The 20,320-nt window shown below is 45.5% G+C and overlaps 1 protein-coding gene across 1 annotated transcript; it reads right to left on the bottom strand.

The window, feature by feature from the left end:
- Positions 1–804: 804 nt before the first annotated feature.
- On the bottom strand, positions 805–11,178 carry LOC123441876 (translation initiation factor IF-2-like). The gene is made up of 4 exons (XM_045118065.1): positions 11,131–11,178; positions 10,034–10,538; positions 950–1,103; positions 805–832 (listed from the first exon to the last, which is right to left on the bottom strand). The coding sequence occupies exons 1-4, from the start codon at positions 11,176–11,178 to the stop codon at positions 805–807; spliced, it is 735 nt and encodes a 244-aa protein (XP_044974000.1).
- Positions 11,179–20,320: the final 9,142 nt, after the last annotated feature.

The raw sequence follows: 20,320 nt of genomic DNA, 5'->3' as shown, positions 1-20,320 counted from the left end.
CTTCTTCCCTCTCCAATTCCATGAAGCTCTTCATCGTTCGTGAGTAATCTATTCGTAGGCTCGCTGGGCGGTGATGAGTAGGATGAGATCTATCATGTAATCGAGTTAGTTTTGATGTTGATTGATCCCTAGTATCCACTATGTTCTGAGATTGATGTTGCTACTACTTTGCCATGCTTAATGCTTGTCACTAGGGGCCGAGTGCCATGATTTGAGATCTGAAATTACTATGTTGTCACCAATATATGTGTGTTTTAGATCTGATCTTGCAAGTTGTAGTTACCTACTATGTGTTATGACCCGGCAACCCCGGAGTGACAATAACCGGAACCACTCCCGATGATGATCATAGTTTGAGGAGTTTATGTGTTCACCAAGTGCTAATGAGTTGGTCCGGTTCTTTATTAAAAGGAGAACCTTAATATCTCATAGTTTCCTTTTGGACCCCGCTGCCACGGTTGGGATGGACAATACATGTCATGCAAGTTCTTTTCCCTAAGCACGTATGACGACACACGGAATGCATGCCTACATCACATTGACGAACGGGAGCTAGCCACATATCTCTCCGTGTTATAATTGTTGCATGATGAATATCATCCAAACAAATCACCGACCCATTGCCTACGAGTTTGTCCCACTGCTGCTGTTACTTGTTTTGCTCTGCTGCTTATACTAGTGCTCCTACTGTTACTTGCTCTGTTGTTACTTGCTACTGTTACTACTTGCTGCTGCTACCACTACTGTTACTTTGCTTGCAGATATTAATCTTTTAGGTGTGGTTGAATCTAACACATTCAGCTGCTAATACTCGAGAGTACCCTCGCACTTCCTTTAGTGAATCAACAAATTTGGGTTGAATACTCTACCCTAAAAAACTGCCTCGATCCCACGCGCTGGTGGGTTATTGCAAGACAATTTCTAATTGTTGAGCAATCGAGAATAGCACCCGTCTAGCAATTTCCAGAGAGTGCCAGTTAGGCAGCCGCTTGATGTCCCAGCCGAGCACGTGGCAGACAATGTGCGCCAGCGGCCTCCCGTAGTGTTTGGCGTCACGCGCGTGGTGCACGAGGCTGCTGCAGTCCCGGAACCTCCTGGCCTGGCTCCTGTTGGAATTATGCCCTAGAGGCAATAATAAATATAGTTATTATTATAATTCCTGTATCAAGATAATCGTTTATTATCCATGCTATAATTGTATTGAATGAAGACTTATATACATGTGTGGATACATAGACAAAACGCTGTCCCTAGCAAGCCTCTAGTTGGCTAGCCAGTTGATCAAAGATAGTCAGTGTCTTCTGATTATGAACAAGGTGTTGTTGCTTGGTAAGTGGATCACGTCATTAGGAGAATCACATGATGGACTAGACGCAAACTAATAGACATAACATGTTGATCGTGTCATTTTGTTGCTACTGTTTTCTGCGTGTCAAGTATTTGTTCCTATGACCATGAGATGATATAACTCACTGACACCGGAGGAATACTTTGTGTGTATCAAGCATCGCAACGTAACTGGGTGACTATAAAGATGCTCTACAGGTATCTCCGAAGGTGTTCGTTGAGTTAGTATGGATCGAGACTGGGATTTGTCACTCCGTGTGACGGAGAGGTATCTCGGGGCCCACTCGGTAATACAACATCACACACAAGCCTTGCAAGCAATGTGACTTAGTGTAAGTTGCGGGGTCTTGTATTACGGAACGAGTAAAGAGACTTGCCGGTAAACGAGATTGAAATAGGTATGCGGATACTGACGATCGAATCTCGGGCAAGTAACATACGGAAGGACAAAGGGAATGACATACGGGATTATATGAATCCTTGGCACTGAGGTTCAAACGATAAGATCTTCGTAGAATATGTAGGATCCAATATGGGCATCTAGGTCCCGCTATTGGATATTGACCGAGGAGTCTCTCGGGTCATGTCTACATAGTTCTCGAACCCGCAGGGTCTGCACACTTAAGGTTCGCCGTTGTTTTATGCGTATTTGAGTTATATGGTTAGTTACCGAATGTTGTTCGGAGTCCCTTATGAGATCACAGACGTCACGAGGGTTTCCGAAATGGTCCGGAAACGAAGATTGATATATAGGATGACCTCATTTGATTACCGGAAGGTTTTCGGAGTTACCGGGAATGTACCGGGAATGACGAATGGGTTCCGGGAGTTCACCGGGGGGGGGGGGCAACCCACCCCGGGGAAGCCCATAGGCCTTGGGGGTGGCGCACCAGCCCTTAGTGGGCTGGTGGGACAGCCCAAGAAGGCCCTATGCGCCATAGGAAGAAAATCAAAGAGAAAAGAAAAAAAAAAGAAGAGGAGGTGGGAAAAGGGGGAAGGACTCCTCCTTCCAAACCTAGTTGGACTCGGTTTGGAAGGGGAGGGCTGCCCCCCTTGGCTCGGCCGAAGCCCTTAGGGGTCCTTGGACCCCAAGCCAAGGCTCCCCCTCTTCCCCCTGTATATACGGAGGTCTTAGGGCTGATTTGAGACAAATTTGCCACGGCAGCCCGACCACATATCTCCACGGTTTTATCTCTAGATCGCGTTTCTGCGGAGCTCGGGCGGAGCCCTGCCGAGACAAGATCATCACCAACCTCCGGAGCGCCGTCACGCTGCCGGAGAACTCTTCTACCTCTCCGTCTCTCTTGCTGGATCAAGAAGGCCGAGATCATCGTCAAGCTGTACGTGTGCTGACCGCGGAGGTGCCATCCGTTCGGCACTAGATCGTGGGACTGATCGCGGGACGGTTCGCGGGGCGGATCGAGGGACGTGAGGATGTTCCACTACATCAACCGCGTTCACTAACGGTTCTTCTGTACGGTCTACAAGGGTACGTAGATCACACATCCCCTCTCGTAGATGGACATCACCATGATAGGTCTTCGTGCGCGTAGGAAATTTTTTGTTTCCCATGCGACGTTCCCCAACAGTGGCATCATGAGCCAGGTTCTTGCGTAGATGTCTTCTCGAGTAGAACACAAAAGCTTTTTGTGGGCCGTGATGTGCGTTTTGCTGCCCTCCTTAGTCTTTTCTTGATTCTGCGGTATTGTTGGATTGAAGCGGCTTGGACTGACATTACTCGTACGCTTACGAGAGACTGGCTTCATCGCTATGAGTAACCCCGTTGCTCAAAGATGACTGGCAAGTGTCAGTTTCTCCAACTTTAGTTGAATCGGATTTGACCAAGGAGGTCCTTGGATGATGTTAAATAGCAACTCATATATCTCCGTTGTGGTGTTTGCGTAAGTAAGATGCGATTCTACTAGATACCCATGGTCACCACGTAAAACATGCAACAACAAAATTAGAGGACGTCTAACTTGTTTTTGCAGGGTATGCTTGTGATGTGATATGGCCAACGATGTGATGTGATATATTGGATGTATGAGATGATCATGTTGTAATAGATAATATCGACTTGCACGTTGATGGTACGAAAACCGGCAGGAACCATAGGGTTGTCTTTATACTAACGTTTGTGCTTGCAGATGCGTTTACTATTTTGCTAGGATGTAGCTTTAGTAGTAATAGCATGAGTAGCACGACAACCCCGATGGCAACACGTTGATGGAGATCATGGTGTGGCGCCGGTGACAAGAAGATCGTGCCGGTACTTGGTGATGGAGATCAAGGAGCACGTGATGATGGCCATATCATGTCACTTATGAATTGCATGTGATGTTAATCCTTTTGTGCACCTTATTTTGCTTAGAACGACGGTAGCATTATGAGGTGATCTCTCACTAAAATTTCAAGACGAAATTGTGTTCTCCCCGACTGTGTACCGTGGCGACAGTTCGTCGTTTCGAGACACCACATGATGATCGGGTGTGATAGACTCAACGTTCACATACAACGGGTGTAAAACAGTTGCACTCGCGGAACACTCGGGTTAAGCTGGACGAACCTAGCATGTGCAGACATGGCCTCGGAACACATGAGACCCAAAGGTCGAGCATGAATCATATAGTTGATATGATTAGCATAGAGATGCTTACCACTGAAACTATTCTCGACTCACGTGATGATCGGACTTGAGATAGTGGATTTGGATCATGTACCACTCAAATGACTAGAGAGATGTACTTTTTGAGTGGGAGTTTAGCGAGTAATTTGATTAAGTTAAACTCTAATTATCTTGAACATAGTCTAAGTCCACTTTGAATATATTTGTGTTGTAGATCATGGCTCACGCGACAGTCAGCCTGAATTTTAATACGTTCCTAGAGAAAGCTAAGTTGAAAGATGATGGAAGAAACTTTGTAGACTGGGCTCGTAATCTTAAGCTAATCTTACAAGCTGGGAAGAAGGATTATGTCCTTAATGCTGCGCTAGGAGATGAACCACCCGCTACGGCTGATCAGGATGTTAAGAACGCTTGGTTAGCACGTAAGGAGGACTACTCAGTAGTTCAATGTGCAGTCTTGTATGGCTTAGAACCGGGACTTCAACGTCGCTTTGAGCGTCATGGAGCATTTGAGATGTTCCAGGAGTTGAAGTTTATCTTTCAGAAGAACGCCCGGATCGAGAGGTATGAGACCTCCGGTAAATTCTATGCTTGCAAGATGGAGGAGAACTTGTCTGTCAGTGAACATGTGCACAAAATGTCTGGGTACTCAAACCGTCTAGCTGAGCTGGGGATTGAACTCCCGCAAGAAGCTATCACTGACAGAATCCTTCAATCACTGCCGCCAAGCTATAAAGGCTTTGTGTTGAACTACAACATGCAAGGGATGAACAAGTCTCCCGGCGAGTTGTTTGCGATGCTGAAAGTCGCAGAGTCTGAACTCCGTAAAGAGCATCAAGTGTTGATGGTGAATAAGACCACTAGTTTCAAGAGAAAGGGCAAAGGCAAGAAGGGTAATTCAAAGAAGAGCGGCAAGCCTGTTGCCAATCCGACGAAGAAACCCAAAGCTGGACCTAAGGCTGAAACAGAGTGTTACTATTGCAAGGGTATGGGTCACTGGAAGCGCAACTGCCCCAAGTATCTGGCTGATAAGAAGGCGGCCAAAGAAAAATCAGGTATATTTGATATACATGTTATTGATGTGTACTTAACCGGCTCTCGTAGTAGTGCCTGGGTATTCGATACCGGTTCTGTTGCTCATATTTGCAACTCGAAACAGGAACTGCGGAATAGACGAAGGCTGGCGAATTATGAAGTGACGATGCGCGTAGGAAATGGTTCCAAGGTTGATGCGATCGCCGTCGGCACAGTTTCACTTCAGTTACCATCAGGATTAGTTATGAACTTGAATCATTGTTATTCAGTGCCTGCGTTGAGCATCAACATTATATCTGGATCTTGTTTATTGCGAGACGGTTACTCTTTTAAGTCAGAGAATAATGGTTGTTCTATTTCTATGAGTAACATCTTTTATGGTCATGCACCCAATGTGAGAGGATTGTTCATATTGAATCTTGATAGTGATACACACATACATAACATTGAGACCAAAAGAGTTAGAGTTAACACTGATAGCGCCATATTTTTACGGCACTGCCGCTTAGATCATATTGGTGTAAAGGGCATGAAGAAACTCCATGCCGATGGACTTTTGGAGTCACTTGACTTTGATTCACTTGACACGTGCGAACCATGACTCATGGGAAAGATGACTAAAACTCCGTTCTCTGGAACAATGGAGCGTGCAAGTGACTTGTTGGAAATCATAGATACCGATGTGTGTGGTCCGATGAGCGTAGAGGCATGCGGCGGATATCGTTATTTTCTCACCTTCACTCACGATTTGAGTAGATATGGTTATGTCTACTTAATGAAGCACAAGTCTGAAACATTTGAAAAGTTCAAGCAATTTCAGAGTGAAGTTGAAAATCATTGTAACAAGAAGATGAAGTTCCTACGGTCTGATCGTGGGGGTGAATATCTGAGTTTCGAGTTTGGTGCTCACTTAAGACAATGTGGAATTGTTTCACAGTTGACACTGCCTGGAACACCACAGCGTAATCGTCTGTCCAAACGTCGTAATCGTACTTTATTAGAGATGGTGCGATCTATGATGTCTCTTACCGATTTGCCGTTATCGTTTTGGGGTTATGCATTAGAAACAGCTGCATTCACTTTAAATAGGGCACCATCAAAATCCGTTGAGACGACACCATACGAACTGTGGTATGGCAAAAGGCCAAAGTTGTCGTTTCTTAAAGTTTGGGGATGTGATGCTTATGTCAAAAAGCTTCAGCCTGAAAAGCTGGAACCCAAAGCGGAAAAGTGCATCTTCATAGGTTACCCAAAAGAGACAGTTGGGTACACCTTCTATCTCAAATCCAACGGCAAAGTGTTTGTTGCTAAAAACGGAGCTTTTCTCGAGAAGGAGTTTCTCTCGAGAGAATTGAATGGGAGGAAGATAGAACTTGATGAGGTTGTCGAACCTCTCATCCCTCTAGATGGTGGCGCAGGGCAAGGGGAAACCTCTGCCATTGCGACGCCGGTGGAGGAGGAAGTTAATGATGATGATCATGAAACTCCGGTTCAAGTTTCTGTTGAACCACGCAGGTCGACGAGACCACGTGCTGCTCCAGAGTGGTACGGTAATCCCGTCTTGTCAATCATGTTGTTAGACAATAATGAACCTGCAAATTATGAAGAAGCAATGGTGGGCCCAGATTCCAACAAATGGCTAGAAGCCATGAAGTCCGAGATAGGATCCATGTATGAGAACAAATTGTGGACTTTGGAAGTACTACCTGAGGGCCGCAAGGCTATTCAGAACAAATGGATCTTTAAGAGGAAGACGGACGCTGACGGCAATGTGACCGTTTGTAAAGCTCGACTTGTGGCAAAGGGTTTTTCACAAGTTCAAGGAGTTGACTACGATGAGACATTCCCACCCGTAGCGATGCTTAAGTCCGTCAGAATCATGTTAGCAATAGCTGCATTTTTCGATTATGAAATCTGGCAGATGGATGTCAAAACGGCGTTCCTTAACGGTTTCCTTAAGGAAGAGTTGTATATGATGCAACCCAAAGGTTTTGTCGATCCTAAGAATGCTAACAAGGTGTGCAAGCTCCAGCGATCCATTTATGGATTGGTGCAAGCATCTTGGAGTTGGAACAAACGCTTTGATGAGGTGATCAAAGCATTTGGGTTTATACAAGTGGTTGGAGAATCTTGTATTTACAAGAAAGTGAGTGGGAGCTCTGTGGCGTTTCTATAATATATGTGGATGACATATTGCTGATTGGAAACAACGTGGAGTTTTTGGAGAGCGTAAAGGATTACTTGAATAAAAGTTTCTCTATGAAGGACCTAGGAGAAGCTGCTTACATTCTAGGCATTAAGATCTACAGGGATAGATCAAAACGCCTGATAGGACTTTCACAAAGCACATACCTTGATAAAGTTTTGAAGAGGTTCAATATGGAACAGTCCAAGAAAGGGTTCTTGCCAGTTTTACAAGGTACGAGATTGAGTAAGACTCAGTGCCCAGCAACTGATGAGGATAGAGAGCATATGAGCACCGTCCCCTATGCTTCAGCCATAGGTTCTATCATGTATGCAATGCTGTGCACTAGACCGGACGTTAGCCTAGCCATAAGTATGGCAGGTAGGTTCCAGAGTAATCCAGGAGTGGATCACTTGACGGCGGTCAAGAATATCCTGAAGTACGTGAAAAGGACTAAGGAGATGTTTCTCGTGTATGGAGGTGACGAAGAGCTCGCCGTAAAGGGTTACGTTGATGCAAGCTTTGACACAGATCTGGACGACTCTAAGTCACAGACCGGATACGTATTTATTCTTAATGGGGGTGCGGTAAGCTGGTGCAGTTCCAAGCAAAGAGTCGAAGCAGATTCTACTTGTGAAGCGGAGTACATGGCTGCCTCGGAGGCGGCTAAGGAGGGTGTCTGGATGAAGCACTTCATGACGGATCTTGGAGTAGTGCCAAGTGCACTGAATCCAATAACCTTGTTCTGTGACAACACGGGTGCCATTGCCCTAGCAAAGGAACCACGGTTTCACAAGAAGTCCAGACACATCAAACGATGCTTCAACCTCATCCGCGACTACGTCGAAGGGGAGGACGTAAATATATGCAAAGTGCACACGGATCTGAATGTAGCAGACCCGCTGACTAAACCTTTTCCACGGGCAAAGCATGATCAACACCAGAACTGTATGGGTGTTAGATTTATTACAATGTAATTCGTATGATGATGTGAGGGCTAGATCATTGACTCTAGTGCAAGTGGGAGACTGTTGGAATTATGCCCTAGAGGCAATAATAAATATAGTTATTATTATAATTCCTGTATCAAGATAACCGTTTATTATCCATGCTATAATTGTATTGAATGAAGACTTATATACATGTGTGGATACATAGACAAAACGCTGTCCCTAGCAAGCCTCTAGTTGGCTAGCTAGTTGATCAAAGATAGTCAGTGTCTTCTGATTATGAACAAGGTGTTGTTGCTTGATAACTGGATCACGCCATTAGGAGAATCACGTGATGGACTAGACCCAAACTAATAACATAGCATGTTGATCGTGTCATTTTGTTGCTACTGTTCTCCGCGTGTCAAGTATTTGTTCCTATGACCATGAGATCATATAACTCACTGACACCGGAGGAATACTTTGTGTGTATCAAACGTCGCAACGTAGCTGGGTGACTATAAAGATGCTCTACAAGTATCTCCGAAGGTGTTCGTTGAGTTAGTATGGATCGAGACTGGGATTTTTCACTCCGTGTGACGGAGAGGTATCTCGGGGCCCACTCGGTAATACAACATCACACACAAGCCTTGCAAGCAATGTGACTTAGTGTAAGTTGCAGGATCTTGTATTACGGAACGAGTAAAGAGACTTGCCGGTAAACGAGATTGAAATAGGTATGCAGATACTGACGATCGAATCTCAGGCAAGTAACATACCGAAGGACAAAGGGAATGACATACGGGATTATATGAATCCTTGGCACTGAGGTTCAAACGATAAGATCTGTGTATAATATGTAGGATCCAATATGGGCATCCAGGTCCCGCTATTGGATATTGACCGAGGAGTCTCTCGGGTCATGTCTACATAGTTCTCGAACCCGCAGGGTCTGCACACTTAAGGTTCGCCGTTGTTTTATGCGTATTTGAGTTATATGGTTGGTTACAGAATATTGTTCGGAGTCCCGGATGAGATCACGGACGTCACGAGGGTTTCCGGAATGGTCCGCAAACGGAGATTGATAGATAGGATGACCTCATTTGATTACCGGAAGGTTTTCGGAGTTACCGGGAATGTACCGGGAATGATGAACGGGTTCCGGGAGTTCACCGGGGGGGCAACCCACCCCGGGGAAGCCCATAGGCCTTGGGGGTGGCGCACCAGCCCTTAGTGGGCTGGTGGGACAGCCCAAGAAGGCCCTATGCGCCATAGGAAGAAAATCAAAGAGAAAAGAAAAAAAAAAGAAGAGGAGGTGGGAAAAGGGGGAAGGACTCCTCCTTCCCAACCTAGTTGGACTCGGTTTGGAAGGGGAGGGCTGCCCCCCTTGGCTCGGCCGAAGCCCTTAGGGGTCCTTGGACCCCAAGGCAAGGCTCCCCCTCTTCCCCCTATATATACGGAGGTTTTAGGGCCGATTTGAGACAACTTTGCCACAGCAGCCCGACCACATATCTCCACGGTTTTACCTCTAGATCGCGTTTCTGCGGAGCTCGGGCGGAGCCCTGCCGAGACAAGATCATCACCAACCTCCGGAGCGCCGTCACGCTGCCGGAGAACTCTTCTACCTCTCCGTCTCTCTTGCTGGATCAAGAAGGCCGAGATCATCGTCGAGTTGTACGTGTGCTGAACGCGGAGGTGCCGTCCGTTCGGCACTAGATCGTGGGACTGATCGCGGGACGGTTCACGGGACGGATCGAGGGACGTGAGGACGTTCCACTACATCAACCGCGTTCACTAACGCTTCTGCTGTACGGTCTACAAGGGTACGTAGATCACACATCCCCTCTCGTAGATGGACATCACCATGATAGGTCTTCGTGCGCGTAGGAAATTTTTTGTTTCCCATGCGACGTTCCCCAACAGCTCCTTCCCTTCCTCTTCCTCCCCATGCACCGTAACTCCCCCTCCTCGTGGATCCGCTCGTAGTACCCCGTAGTGCGGCGTCCCGCTCGAACAGGCCGAGGAAGAACCCCGCTGCCGCGTCCCCGCCGTCCTCCGGCTCGAAGCCCTCATCCTCGTCGTCGCCGTCCTCGTCCGAGGAGCCGCGCCCGGAGAAGAACTCCTCGGCGACGCGGAGGGCGTCCCGCTGCGTGAGCGAGGCGGGGGAAGGTTGTGTCTCTGGCTGCGCCCTAGGCGCGGGGGAGGAGGGGGCGGCGTCGGGCCAGGATGCGGGGGACGGGGAGGCGGGCTGGGAGGGCGCCAGGGGCCAGTCGACGTCGGGTCCCTCGGGCTCCGCGTCGGGGCGCTCGATCTTGCGGCGCTTCCGTTGGTTGGGGCGAGCACGGGTGGGGCGGGAGCCTCGGGCGGTTGGCGCGGGAGCCGAGGCGGGGGTGAGGGCGCGGGCGGGGGCGGGCCGCTGCGCCAGAGGGAGTGCAGGTAGAGCACCTCCTCGGCGAGGTGGCGCTCCTCGTAGGCGTCGTAATGCGGGGGGACGGTGGCGCGGCGCGGTAGCTTCGATGCGTCATCGGGGGTGGCGAGCGAGGGATTTGGGGGGCAGTTGCCCTTAGGGAGGGACTGTTGGGCCGCAGGTTGAATCGTGGCGACAGGGGTGGATCGCCAGGTCGTGTGTGTGCGTGCGTTAGCAGGTTTTAGTGGTTTTTTTATGGAACCCTTATGTTTGGCTGTGCTAGCTATCGACTGGTTTATGGAGGGATTGAAAAAAATCAGTGGAAATGCTAGCGGTAGGTCGAACCATCACGATGTTCGATCCTGCTTTAATAGTAAAGATGTAATCCAATTATCGTTTGGGTAGGTCATCGCTATTATGAGCCAAGTGATTAAGCAAGTACGATGAATTTGTTGCTTCTAATTGGACTTTACAATCATGAGGGCAAATTCAAAACCTCATGAAGAATTTCTAAACACAACACACCTTGCGAAAAAGAAATAACATGATAGCTCTGATAGACCCCGTGGATCTTCTAGGTTAGGTGGGTCACGGTAGTAACCGAGGGTTTACCTTGTCCTGAACTTGATGAACTCCTGCCGGCCTCCATGTTGGAAATATGCCCTAGAGGAAATAATAAATTAGTTATTATTATATTTCCTTGTTCATAATAATCATTTATTATGCATGCTAGAATTGTATTGATTGGAAACTCAAATACATGTGTGGATACATAGACAACACACTGTCCCTAGTAAGCCTCTAGTTGACTAGCTCGTTGATCAAAGATGGTCAAGGTTTCCTAACCATAGACAAGTCTTGTCACTTGATAACGGGATCACATCATTAGGAGAATCATGTGATGGACAAGACCCAAACAATGAACGTAGCATATTGATCGTGTCGTTTTATTCCTATAGTTTCTGCGTGTCAAGTATTTGTTCCTATGACCATGAGATCATATAACTCACTGGCACCGGAGGAATGCCTTGTGTGTATCAAACGTCACAATGTAATTGGGTTACTATAAAGGTGCTCTATAGGTATCTCCGAAGGTGTCCGTTGAGTTAGTATGGATCAACACTGGGATTTTTCAGTCTGTGTGACGGAGAGGTATCTCGGGGCCCACTCGGTAATACAACATCACAAACAAGCCTTGCAAGCAATGTGACTAAGTGTAAGTCACGGGATCTTGTATTACAGAACGAGTAAAGAGACTTGCCGGTAACGAGATTGAAATAGGTATGCAGATACCGACGATCGAATCTCGGGCAAGTAACATACCGAAGGACAAAGGGAATGACATACGGGATTATATGAATCCTTGACACTGAGGTTCAACCGATAAGATCTTCAGAGGATATGTACGATCCAATATGGGCATCCAGGTCCCGCTATTTGATATTGAGAAAGGAGTACCTCGGGGCATGTCTACATAGTTCTCGAACCCGCATGGTCTGCACACTTAAGGTTCGGTGATGTTTCGGCATAATTGAGTTATAGGTGTTGGTAACCGAAAGTTGATCGGAGTCCCAGATGAGATCCAGGACGTCACGAGGAGCTCCGGAATGGTCCGAAGGTAAAGATTGATATATAGGAAGTCATCTTTTGGTCACCGGAAAAGTTTCGGGCTCATCGGTAGTGTACCAGGAGTGCCGGGAGGGGTGGCGGGGACCATCGGGAGGGGTGTCACGCCCCAAGGTGGAATCCTACTCCTCATAGGATTGGAGTAGGAATCCTCCACCTCCATTTTCGGCCAAACCTTGAGGGTTTGAGGCTGCCTCCTCCCCTCCCCCCTCCTATATATACTAGAGGTATTGAGGGTTTTTGAGACACAACTTTGCCACGTGCTGCTCGACCCTATAGCACACAGTTTTTCCTCTAGATCGTATTTCTGCGGAGCTTAGGCGAAGCCCTGCCGGAGTAGATCATCACCACCACCGGCGCGCCGTCACGCTGCCGGAGAACTCTTCTACCTCTCCGCCCCCTCTTGCTGGATCAAGAAGGTGGAGATCGTCATCGAGCTGTACCTGTGTTGAACGCGGAGGTGTCGTTCGTTCGACACTAGATCGGAGCGGATCATGACACAGATCGCGGGACGGATCGTGGGACGGATCGTGGGACGGTTCGTGGGACGGTTCGAGGGACGTGAAGACGTTCCACTACATCAACCGCGTTTCTTAACGCTTCCTGCTGTGCGATCTACAAGGGTACGTAGATCCAAATCTCCTCTCATAGATGGACATCACCATGATAGGTCTTCGTGCGCGTAGGAAATTTTTTGTTTCCCATGCGACATTCTCCAACAGTGGCATCATGAGCTAGGTTCAAGCGTAGATGTTATCTCGAGTAGAACACAAAGGGTTTTGTGGACGGTGATGTTCGATTTGCTGCACTCCTTAGTCTTTTCTCGATTCAGCAGTATTGTTGGATTGAAGCGGCCCGGACCGAGATTATTCATACGCTTACGAAAGACTGGTTTCATCGATTGACATGCAACCTCGTTGCATAAAGATGACTGGCGGGTGTCGGTTTCTTAAACTTTAGTTGAATTGGTTTTGACCAAGGCGGTCCTTGGAGAGGTTAAATAGCAATTTGCACATCTTCGTTGTGGTTTTTGCGTAAGTAAGATGCGATCTACTAGATACCCATAGCATCCACGTAAAACATGCAACAACAATTAGAGGACGTCTAACTTGTTTTTGCAGGGTATGCTTGTGACATGATATGGCCAATGACGTGATGTGATATATTGGATGTATGAGATGATCATGTTGTAATTGTTAATATCGACTTGCACATCGATGGTACGGCAACCGGCAGGAGCCATAGGGTTGTCTTTAAACCAACATTTGTGTTTGCAGATGCGCTTACTATATTGCTAGGACGTAACTTTAGTAGTAATAGCATAAGTAGCATGACAACCCCGATGGCGACACGTTGATGGAGATCATGATGATGGAGATCATGGTGTGGCGCCGATGACAAGAAGATCGTGTCGGTGCTTTGGTGATGGAGATCAAGAAGCACATGATGATGGTTGTATCATGTCACTTATGAATTGGATGTGATGTTAATCCTTTTATGCACCTTATTTTACTTAGAACGACGGTAGCATTATGAGGTGATCTCTCACTAAAATTTCAAGACGAAATTGTGTTCTCCCCGACTGTGTACCGCTGCGACAGTTCGTCGTTTCAGACACCACATGATGATCGGGTGTGATAGACTCAACGTTCACATACAACGGGTGTAAAATAGTTGCACACGCGGAACACTCGGGTTAAGCTTGACGAACCTAGCATGTGCAGACATGGCCTCGGAACACATGAGACCCAAAGGTCGAGCATGAATCATATAGTCGATATGATTAGCATAGAGATGCTTACCACTGAAACTATTCTCGACTCACGTGATGATCGGACTTGAGATAGTGGATTTGGATCATGTACCACTCAAATGACTAGAGAGATGTACTTTTTGAGTGGGAGTTCTTAAGTAATATGATTAATTGAACTAATTATCATGAACATAGTCTAATGGTCTTTGCAAATTACGATGTAGCTTGCGCTATAACTCTACTATTTTCATATGTTCCTAGAGAAAATTTAGTTGAAAGTTGATAGTAGCAACTTTGCGGACTAAGTCCGTAAAACTGAGGATTGTCCTCATTGCTGCGCAGAAGGCTTATGTCCTTAATGCACCACTCAGTGTGCTGCACCTTGGGAGTCGTCTGTGGATGTTGCGAACATCTGACATACACGGCTTTGATGACTACATGATAGTTTAGTGCACAATACTTAATGGCTTAGAAGCAAAGGCGTCGAAGACGTTTTGAGAACGTCGCAGAACATAAGAGATGTTCAAAGAGATGAAATTGAGATTTCATGCTCGTGCCCTTGTTGAGAGGTGTAAGACCTCCGACAAGATTCTTTTCCTACAAAGTAAAGGAGAAAAGCTCAAATTGTTGAGCATGTTCTCAGATTGTCTGAGTACAACAATCGGTTGAATCAAGTGGGAGTTAATCTTCCAGATGAGATAGTGATGGTTCTCCAAAGTCACTTCCACTAAGCTGCTAGAGCTTCGTGATGAACTATAAACAAATCAAGGATAGATATGATGATCCTTAAGTGATTCGCAATGTTTGACACTACGAAAGTAGAAATCAAGAAGGAGCATCAATTGTTGATGGTTAGTAAAACAACTAGTTTCAAGAAGGGCTAGGGCTAGAAGGGATACTTCATGAAACGGCAAACCAGTTGCGGCTCTAAAGAAGAAACCCAAAATTGAATCCAAACCCGAGACTAAGTGCCTCCGTTATGAGGGAAACGGTCACTGAGGTGGAGCTACCCTAGATAATTGGTAGATAAGAAGGCTGGCAAAGTCGACAAAAGTATATTTGATGTACATGATATTGATGTGTACTTTAGTGGTAGTCCTAGTAGCACGAGGGTATTGCATACCGGTTCGGTTGCTAAGTGATTAGTAACTCGAAATGAAAGCTACGGTATAAATGGAGACTAGCTAAAGGCGAGGTGGCGATAGGTGTTGGAAGTGTTTCCAAGGTTGATGTGATCAAACATCGCACGCTCCCTCTATCATCGGGATTGGTGGTAAAACCTAAATAACTGTTATTTGGTGTTTGCGTTGAGCATGAACATGATTGGATCGTGTTTATTGCAATACGATTATTCATTTAAAGATAATAATAGTTATTCTATTTGCTTCCATAGTTACCCTCAATGGTTTATTGAATCTCGATCGTGGTGTTACACATGTTCATAATATTGGTGCCAAAAGATACAAAGTAATAATGATAGTACCACTTAGTTGTGGCACTGCCACTTGAGTCATGTTGGTGTAAAATGCATGAAGAAGCTCCATGCTAATGGATCTTTGTACTCACTCATTTTTGAAACGTTTGAGACATGCAAACCATACCTGGTGGTATAAATGCATGAAGAAGCTCCATAGAGATGGATCGTTTGGACTCACTTGATTTTGAATCACTTGAGACATGCAAATCATGCCACATGAAACAAGAGAGTAACTTGTTGGGAGTAATACATTTTTTATGTGTGCAGTCCAATGAGTGCTGAGGCACGCAGTGGATATCGTTATGTTCTTACTTCACTGACGATTTGAGTAGATACAAGAGTATTTACTTGATGAATCACAAGTCTGAAATATTGAAAATTTCAAAGCTATTTCAAAGTGAAGATCGTCGTGACAAGAGGATAAACTATCTACGATATGATCATAGAGATGAATATCTGAGTTACGAGTTTTGGTACGCAGTTAAGACAATGTGGAAATTGTTTTCCAATTCATGCCACCTAGAACACCATAGTGTGATGGTGTGTCCAAACATCATAGCTACGCCCTATTTTGATATGGTACATACTATGATGTCTCTTATCGAATTACCACTATCGTTTATGGGTTATGCATTAGAGACAACCGAATTCACTTTAAATAGGGCACCGCGTATTTTCGTTGAGATGACACAGTATAGACTATGGTTTGGAGAAACCTGAGCTGTCGTTTCTTAAAAGTTTGGGGATGTGACGCTTATGTGAAAAAATTTCAGTCTGATAAGTGATACGTCTCCAACGTATCTATAATTTTTGATGGTTTCATGCTATTATCTTGTCAAACTTTGGATGTTTTGCATGCCTTTTATATATTTTTTGGGACTAACTTATTAACTCAGTGTCAAGTGCCAGTTCCTGTTTTTTCCATGTTTTTGACCCCTTTCAGAGGAGGATTTTGAACGGAGTCCAAACGGAACGAAACTGCCAAAAAGATTTTTTCCGAAACAGAAAAAGATCGGGAAGCCTGAGAATCAGGGCAGGGGCCCTGCAAGGACCCCACAAGCCCCCTAGCCGCGGCCAGGGGCCCGCGCCTCCCAGGCTTGTGGGCTCCCTGGGCCACCTCTGCCCTAGGACTTTCGCCTACAAATTCCCTAAAATCCCAGAAACAATTAGGAGATCATCGAAAGTACTTTTCCGCCGCCGCAAGCTTCTGTCTCCGCAAGATCCCATCTGGGGCACGTTTTGGTGCCCTGCCGGAGGGGGTATTCGGACACGGAGGGCTTCTTCATCAACACCATGACCTCTCCGATGATGCATGAGTCGTTCACCATAGGCCTACGAGTCCATAGCTAGTAGCTAGATGGCTTCTTATCTCTCTTGGATCTTCAATACAAAGTTCTCCATGATCTTCATGGAGATTTATGCGATGTAATCTTATTTTGCGGTGTGTTTGTCGAGATCCAATGAATTGTGGATTTATGGTCAGATTATCTATGAATCTTATTTGAGTTTTGTCACGCCCAAGATGCGACCCTATCCTCAATTTGGCACGAAGGCCTCGTCAGGGATAGAAGCACATCTCGTCGTGTCGCAAGAATGGATATCGTTACAACTACGTGTACTGAAAAGATGAGATATATATATAGAATTGGCTTACACTTGCCACAAGCTACATCAGAGTCACAACAGTACAATACATAATCATCATGAAGAAGAGCAGGGTCCGACTACTAATGAAAAGAAACGAGAAAAGAAGAACGACGTCCATCCTTGCTATCCCAAGCTACCGGCCTAGAACCCATCCTAGATCGATGAAGAAGAAGAATAAGAAGCAACTCCAAATGAACAATCAACGCGCGCGCGTCAAGTAACCTTTACCTGTACCTACAACTAGTGATGTAGTAATCTGTGAGCCACATGGGACTCAGCAATCTCATTTCCCAAGGTATCAAGACTAGCAAAGCTTAATGGGTGAGGTATGGTTAAGTGGTGAGGTTGCAGCAGCGGCTAAGAAGATATTTGGTGGCTAAACTTACGAGTACAAGAAATAAGAGGGGGAAGATCTACACATAGCGGACGTGACTACTGATGATCAAATGAATGATCCTGAACACCTACCTTCGTCAGACATAACCCCACCGTGTCCTCGATCGGAGAAGGAACTCACGAAAGAGATAGTCACGGTTACGCACACAGTTGGCATATTTTAATTAAGTTAACTTCAAGTTATCTAGAACCAGTGTTAAACAAAATTTCCACGTTGCCACAGAACCGCGGGCACGACTTTCTGAAAGATTTAACCCTGCAGGGGTGCTCCAACTAGTCCATGACAAATTACCACAAGCCGCATAGAGATCCTCGATCACGACACTCGCAATCTCGTCGGATTCCTTAGTGGAAAACCTCAACTCTGAGATTACCCAAAGCATCACCGGAATCCCGATGCACAAGATATGTCGTCAATGGTAAAACTAATCCAGCAAGGCCGCCCGACGTGTCGACGTACCCGATAGGAGCCGCGTATCTCGTTCTCAGGACACGACGGATGGAACTAGATACGAGTGCCAAACCTCGAGTTTCCTCGCGGTGGCCCCGCAGGCAGACCGTTTGGGACCAACACGATCAGCACTGGCCCCCCCTGTTTATGTAAAAATTACTCCTCGGGTAGCGCTAACTCCCTATGCATTTCAGTGTTAACAAAATTATTATGTTGGGCAAATGTAGAACCAAAGTTGGGCCTTGCCAGACCAGCGTTAATCTAAAACGAATTATCAAGGGGGTCCCCATAACAACCCCGATTGTGTTAGGAGCGCTCAATTATGGAACATAACACTGGTAGCCGAAACTAAGGGGGCAAAGGTGGAACAAAACACCAGGCTAGAAAGGCCGAGCCTTCCACCTTTTACCAAGTATATAGGTGCATTAAAATAGATATCATTTAATATGGTGATATGACAAGGAACCCATGTTTTCACATGGAAGCAACTGCACCTGCAACTAGCAACGCTAACAACATGGTTAAGCAAGCAGTAACATAGCCAATCAGTGGTTTGCTAGGTTGAACAGGTTGAAGGTTTTCATGGCATTGTTGAGAGGCTGATATTTAATATGTGGTAGGCAACGAGACATAACCGATAGAAACGGTAATACTAGCATGGCAATGATAGTAATGGTATCTGGGGAAATGGTCATCTTTCCTGAGATCCCGCTTGGAAGAAGAATGACTCCGTGAAGCAGACGGACCGACGTAGTCGAACGGGTCCTCACATCCGACACGCTTGCGGAACTCTATCGAGACGAAGGAAACCGGAAACAAGAATCAACACACGAAATTCACCACACGATGCACAACACAAATGATGCATGAGCAGCTGAACACATGCAAGTCACGGCATGACAATTCACAACAATCAAACACTACACATTAAGTGAAGTTCAATATGCAACGAGTTGCATATTGACGAAACTCCACGTTTATTTATTTAGTTCTATCCCGATTAGATACATGGCAATATTAAATGTTGTTAATCATGGCAAGAGGTGAAGCGTAATTAAACTACCTATCTAGGCATTTTAAATGATATCGGAAATGCCATATAGCATCTCCGAGACGACCTCACATGTTAATTTACAATTCTGTCCATATCTGAACTAATGCATTTAATTAGTTGTTAAACAGAAAGACAAATAGGTTCACATAATTCTACGCGTCGAGACAAGCAATTTACACATAGAAAACATCTCCAACGGAGCTACGGATCAAAAGATACGGACACCGCAAGATATGATGGCATGAATGCAATATGTGTGCAACGACGGTCACGAGCACTTCAAAACATACAACCAGCAAGAGAAAATGAAACTACACGAGATTTTAAGCAAGTTTCATATAGGACACGATCAAATCGGAGCTATGGTTCAACAACTACGAGCAAAACAAGAAATGACTACAATCTGCCAAAATCAGCCACATAGCATTTTCTACACCCCACAACTACGAGCTACAGAACTCAAATATAATCAACAAAGGCATGACACGAAAAAGGGCAAGAAGCACTACAACAAACAACTAACAACAACTAGCATGGCATCATGGATCACTAGGGAAAGAAGTCACAAAATGGCATCTCACACACTATTTCAGACTTAGTGAAAATAACACTTCATGAAAGTGCAGTTTTCGATCGGAAGCCATATTGACAGCAGCAAAACCATAAGCTACAGGACTCCAAATGGCATGAAAATTCATAGCATGCTAGAGAAACACAAGGGATACAACTAACTCCATTGGACCAACCTCAAAAGAGCTACAGATCAAAAGATACAAGCAAGACAAGACAGCAACAAAATATAACAGATTCCAGACTTAGAAATATTTCAGCACCTCCAAATCAGCACTGTTTCTAGCAACTTGAGAGCAAGCAAACCACACCTAAACATGCATTTCTATTGCAACCAAAAATACCAGGGGCTAGAGTAAACATCAAAGATCAACTCTCTAGTTGACAACTTAATCAAACGAAGCACGAAATAAATCCTACGAAAAAGACAAGAGGGTAACATGGAAAAATATCACGTGAACTAATTTGCTCAAAAGCTAAAACTAATTGCACAGAAAAATCCCATGGATTTTTCTACCCCGAAAACATATAAAACATGTGGGGTTGCAACACAAAAATAATGCCACACATAAATGCGAGATAATAACCTATACACGGATAAATAAACGAGCGGCAATCCCTACACGCAAAAATTCCAACGTCTACTCTAAAATACATGGCAAGAGGATTCCTAAAACATGGACATTTTATCTAAGGCATTCGGGCAATCCGGACATGCACGAAAAATAACTACGGCAATGAACCTATCGAGACAGCACGCTAGACTAGGCGTTAGGCACGCTAAACGACGTCAAACAATTATACATGTTGCAAAAAC

Source organism: Hordeum vulgare, chromosome 3H (assembly GCF_904849725.1).
Source record: "Hordeum vulgare subsp. vulgare chromosome 3H, MorexV3_pseudomolecules_assembly, whole genome shotgun sequence".
Lineage (NCBI taxonomy): Eukaryota > Viridiplantae > Streptophyta > Magnoliopsida > Poales > Poaceae > Hordeum > Hordeum vulgare.
This window is presented reverse-complemented; position numbering and strand designations above follow the sequence as displayed.

Coding starts and splice junctions, on each gene's coding strand:
- LOC123441876 (XM_045118065.1), bottom strand. CDS start 11,178: ATGGAGGCCGGCAGGAGTTCATCAAGTTCAGGACAAGGTAAACCCTCG. Junction 10,539..11,130: donor CAGGACAAGGTAAACCCTCG/GTTACTACCGTG, acceptor CCTCTGGCGCAG/CGGCCCGCCCCCGCCCGCGC. Junction 833..949: donor CTCTGGAAATTGCTAGACGG/GTGCTATTCTCG, acceptor GATTCACTAAAG/GAAGTGCGAGGGTACTCTCG.